This window comes from Engraulis encrasicolus, chromosome 13, assembly GCF_034702125.1.
Source record: "Engraulis encrasicolus isolate BLACKSEA-1 chromosome 13, IST_EnEncr_1.0, whole genome shotgun sequence".
NCBI classification, from domain to species: domain Eukaryota; kingdom Metazoa; phylum Chordata; class Actinopteri; order Clupeiformes; family Engraulidae; genus Engraulis; species Engraulis encrasicolus.
The window spans coordinates 38,201,607-38,205,605 of record NC_085869.1 but is presented as its reverse complement, the minus strand read 5'-3'; the positions used below and the strand labels follow the sequence as shown (position 1 = coordinate 38,205,605).

General features: G+C 40.8%; 1 protein-coding gene across 1 annotated transcript in view; it reads right to left on the bottom strand.

Annotated features, from left to right (window-relative positions):
• LOC134460520 (uncharacterized) overlaps positions 1 to 3,999 on the bottom strand; it is a 19,313-nt gene extending 15,314 nt beyond the window's left edge. The window contains exons 1-7 of the mRNA XM_063212903.1: positions 3,434 to 3,999; positions 2,899 to 2,964; positions 2,578 to 2,726; positions 1,926 to 2,021; positions 1,600 to 1,830; positions 737 to 759; positions 536 to 651 (exon numbers count right to left, since the gene is read on the bottom strand). Coding sequence (XP_063068973.1) covers positions 536 to 651; positions 737 to 759; positions 1,600 to 1,830; positions 1,926 to 2,021; positions 2,578 to 2,726; positions 2,899 to 2,964; positions 3,434 to 3,725 — 973 coding nt within the window. The 5' untranslated portion in view covers positions 3,726 to 3,999. The remainder of the gene's footprint in view (positions 1 to 535; positions 652 to 736; positions 760 to 1,599; positions 1,831 to 1,925; positions 2,022 to 2,577; positions 2,727 to 2,898; positions 2,965 to 3,433) is intronic.

The window sequence follows — 3,999 nt, the reverse complement described above, 5'->3', positions numbered from 1 at the left end:
CATCATTTTAGGTAAAGAAATATAAAGACACGGTATACAGTACCTGACATGATGTGATATGAACTGGGGACCCCAGGAAGACTAGTGAACTGTTGAACTGTTGTGGTACAAGCTAATGGGGTACTTTAATAAAATAAAAACATAAAATAAACAAAATGGGCCGAACACAGAATGGTGTGCATTAGGGATAAGAAACACCACACATGGCAAGCCTCTGGCACCACCATTGTGGTGGAGGTTTTATTATTTACATGTTATTTTATTCATGTTATGTGCAAAGATGTTGCTGCCATCTACAAGATGATTTGTGTAATGTCTTGTCGGCAATTGATTTTCATTCAAGTAGCGTTACCTTTGAGCAAAGATAGCAGCCATCAAAGTGTGTGTGTGTGTGTGTGTGTGTGTGTGTGTGTGTGTGTGTGTGTGTGTGTGTGTGTGTGTGTGTCGGTGTGTGCGTGTGTGTGTGTGTGTGTGTGTGTGTGTGTGTGTGTGTGTGTGTGTGTGTGTGTCTGTGTGTGCGTGTGTGTGTACTCACTGTATCGAGCAATCTCATGCATCTTCTCCCAGAATAACTTCAGGTTGCCCAGGTGCTTTGCCACATTGATCAGAGCTCCTGAATGCCTCTCTGGATTCTGCAGTGTGCACTGGGCTCTGGAATAACATTCAGGAGTCAGTGCTGTAGTGGGTTTGGGTTCAGAACCACAGACAAGAGAGAGACAGAGGTCACATCACTCACCTCTCCACTGTGCTCTTGTAATTCTGGGGAGAAGAGAGGATTGAACGTTCGCAATAAGTATTTCATTCTTTCACAGTTTTACGCTGATCACAAACAATCTTGTCACAAACTTCGAATCACTCTCAACAATACCCTATCCCACCCAACCCACTCAATGAAAAATGACTAAATAGCTAAATGCATGCAATTCCCAATTTTTGTCAAAAATATTCAACTTCCTGTTCCTCCCTCAACGTCCTCAAAAATGCTAGCAAAGTTGTGTGATTGGGAAGCTACCCACACCCCTGCACCTGTTTGGCGAAGCCAACCAAGGGAGCGCTGAAATGTTGTAAATAAGACTAGTCTTTGGTGGGAGATAGAGAACTTGCCTTTTTTCTGGAACCATTACAAGTTATTTCGTGCACTACTTTCGGGATCCCATGACAGTTCAAGGTAATATGTGTAAAAACAAGTTCCACTTTAAGCAGAATTAGCATATAGCTTTTTTTGGCGCAAGTGTATCTACACATAAAACAAAAGTGCTACTTAACAAGATTGCACCAATTTTTCGACCTGCCCCTTTATGTGACATACATAAATAGAGTTTCAATATTGCATACATTTCAATGGTATAGACAAATGTTTTGTCTCATCCGTGTATACAGTTTAGATAGCCTACTATTAACAAGTTTTGACAAATTTGTGCAAGCAGTAGGCAAACACTTTGGGGACGTTCGTGATGAAGCAGTGCTGCTTTTGCAAGGCTAACCAGAATGCATCAAACTGGCAAAGTGTGCATGCGTGCTGCCTCGCAAAAGCAGCACTGCTTCATCACGATCGTGCCCTTTAATAATGTGTTACCATAACAACCTAATAGTTCCAACCTGTAAAAATGTGACATCATCAGTTTTCATTTCGTCATCTATGGCTCTGATTTTGTCTGAAAGAGATGAGATCTCTCTGCACATCTTCTCAATCTTCTCCTTCATCATCTGGTTCTTCTGATCTTCTTCCTCCCTCAGTGCAGCTATCTTGGCTGCCTCTATATCTCGTAGAAACTGGTGAAGCTTCTCAAACTCCTCCTTGATCTGCTTCTCTGTGTTATAGACCTGGGTCTGGAATAACATACATTTCCTCAATCAAAGTTCTTCATTACAAATGATGTATCTGCAACATGTATCTTCACAGTTATATGGACATGAACTGTCACCTGAATCTTTTCAGCTGTTTCATCACAGTTGACTTTTGCCTGCTCAAAGACCTTCAGCTTCTCCTGTAAGGGCTCTAATTTACTCTTCAATCCCTCCTGAAATCACAGAAAAACAAGCATTCTCAACCATCAACCAGATATATTGTATAAAGGGAGCATCGGTGTGAAATGCTGTGTGTACATTGTAGATCCCTCACAGACACCCACTGGAGATTCTCACAATAGAGATGTTCAGTAACTAACCGGAAAGCTAGTTTTGCAATGCTACTAATGTTCTTAAAAAAAAAAAACGCAATGTTTTATTATACAAATATAATTATTATAAAGAAAAAAAAACTGTAAATGAAATTATGCAAAATATAATTATTGTGATGCGTAGCCTCTAAGTGCAGATGGGGTCGCCAGCGGGCCTATTCACTATTTGCTGAAAATACTCAACTACATCATTGCTATGACATTACAGATAGCCTTAAGTAACAGATTAAGACATAGCCATTACAATGTTGGTGACAGTAAGGTTATAACATAGGCTCTGAGCTAAGGGGTTAATGTGTTAAGAGCTGAAACAGCTTCCTCAACAGGATAGATGGTGGCTGTGTTTTTACATTCACGACATACTAGAGACACAGCACCATTTGATCATCAGGTATACCTTCTTTTTTGTTGCAACTTCATCGATGGGTCTGAAGGTGTGGTTTATGTGTAGATTTGAGTCTCTGCACACCCAACACACTGTCTCTTTGTCCTCCAGACAGAAGAGCTTGAGTTTCTCACCGTGCAGACGGCAGAGCACCTCAGACTCTGTTGAGAGATCAAAAGAGATAAAATATGGACACTCATGTACCAAAGGCAGAGAGTGGATAGAATGTATTTCACAGCAGTAATCAAATCAAACCTATCAGGGTTGTGCTTCTCCAAAGGGAAGTACATAGTAACTGGTTAGCTGCTGTAGTATTCAACATTTGTCTCGTACCTGTGCTGGAAGATACAGTAGTCTCTGCAGTTGGTTTCTTCGCCTGTTTTATAGATTTGGACGTTTCTGAAAATCATTAGTAGAGATGTTTGTTTTCTGTTTGTTTTTCTTGTAATGTAAGACATAATGTCTAATTGCGTAAATGTCAACTTAATGAAAAATGGGTAATACTGTAAAATGGGTTAAAGCCAGTTACTAAAGGGCAATAAGTAATAAAACGGCTGAATGTATTTCATGTGTATTTTCTTACTGCGTTGAAGAGGACCAGCCAGCATTGTTCAAATTCTACAATTTCTGTAGCTATGTCAATGTCATGAATGAATAGCTTTGAGTCTTAGTTTTGATGAATCATATCATGCATGATTTGCATGTCATTTTACAGACTAGAGGGGTCACTTGTCCCTCACTACATTGCTTGTATACTGGTTTGGGAGGCCCTTTCAGATGACTTTGTCCCTGGCCCCAGCCAAAGCTGTCAGCGGCCCTGACATATGCTGTGTCAGTCCTCAAAAGGGTGTTAATTTGGGTCTCCTACCTGTGTTGGCATGCTCAGTAGTCTCTTCATTTAGTGCCTTCTTCAACACCTCAGCTCTCTGATTAAGGCTCATCTTCTGTAAGATATTAACAACTACCTCTCCAGAATTATCTTCTGTGTGTGTTTCCACGATTAATTCTACCATTTCAAACTGCTCTGCGTTCTCAAGCTTTGACCAGGGGATTTTGCCTGTGTCTCTCATACAGATCTTGAACCGCTTGAAATCATCCTTCTCGAGGTTGTCCAGTGTTTTCCTCAGAGTGTCCTTGACTGACAATCTTGAAGATTCCATATCTTCCCTACTGGAAAGCAGAGGATTATTCACGTTTCATGGACAGCACAGATTTAGCAGTGTGTTAGTCCAACTCTGAGGATTGATTTCATACAGCAGCATCTGCTGACTGCTCTCCACTACACCGCACATTTAATGTGTGCTCTCCACTTTTACCTGTAAAATCAACCTCTGGTCAACTGTCCAAACAATGCAAAAAACAATTTGGGAATCATCCAAAAGCAAATCGAGCAACCTGCGTTAGTTCTGGCAGACCACGTAGTCAACCCTCCCT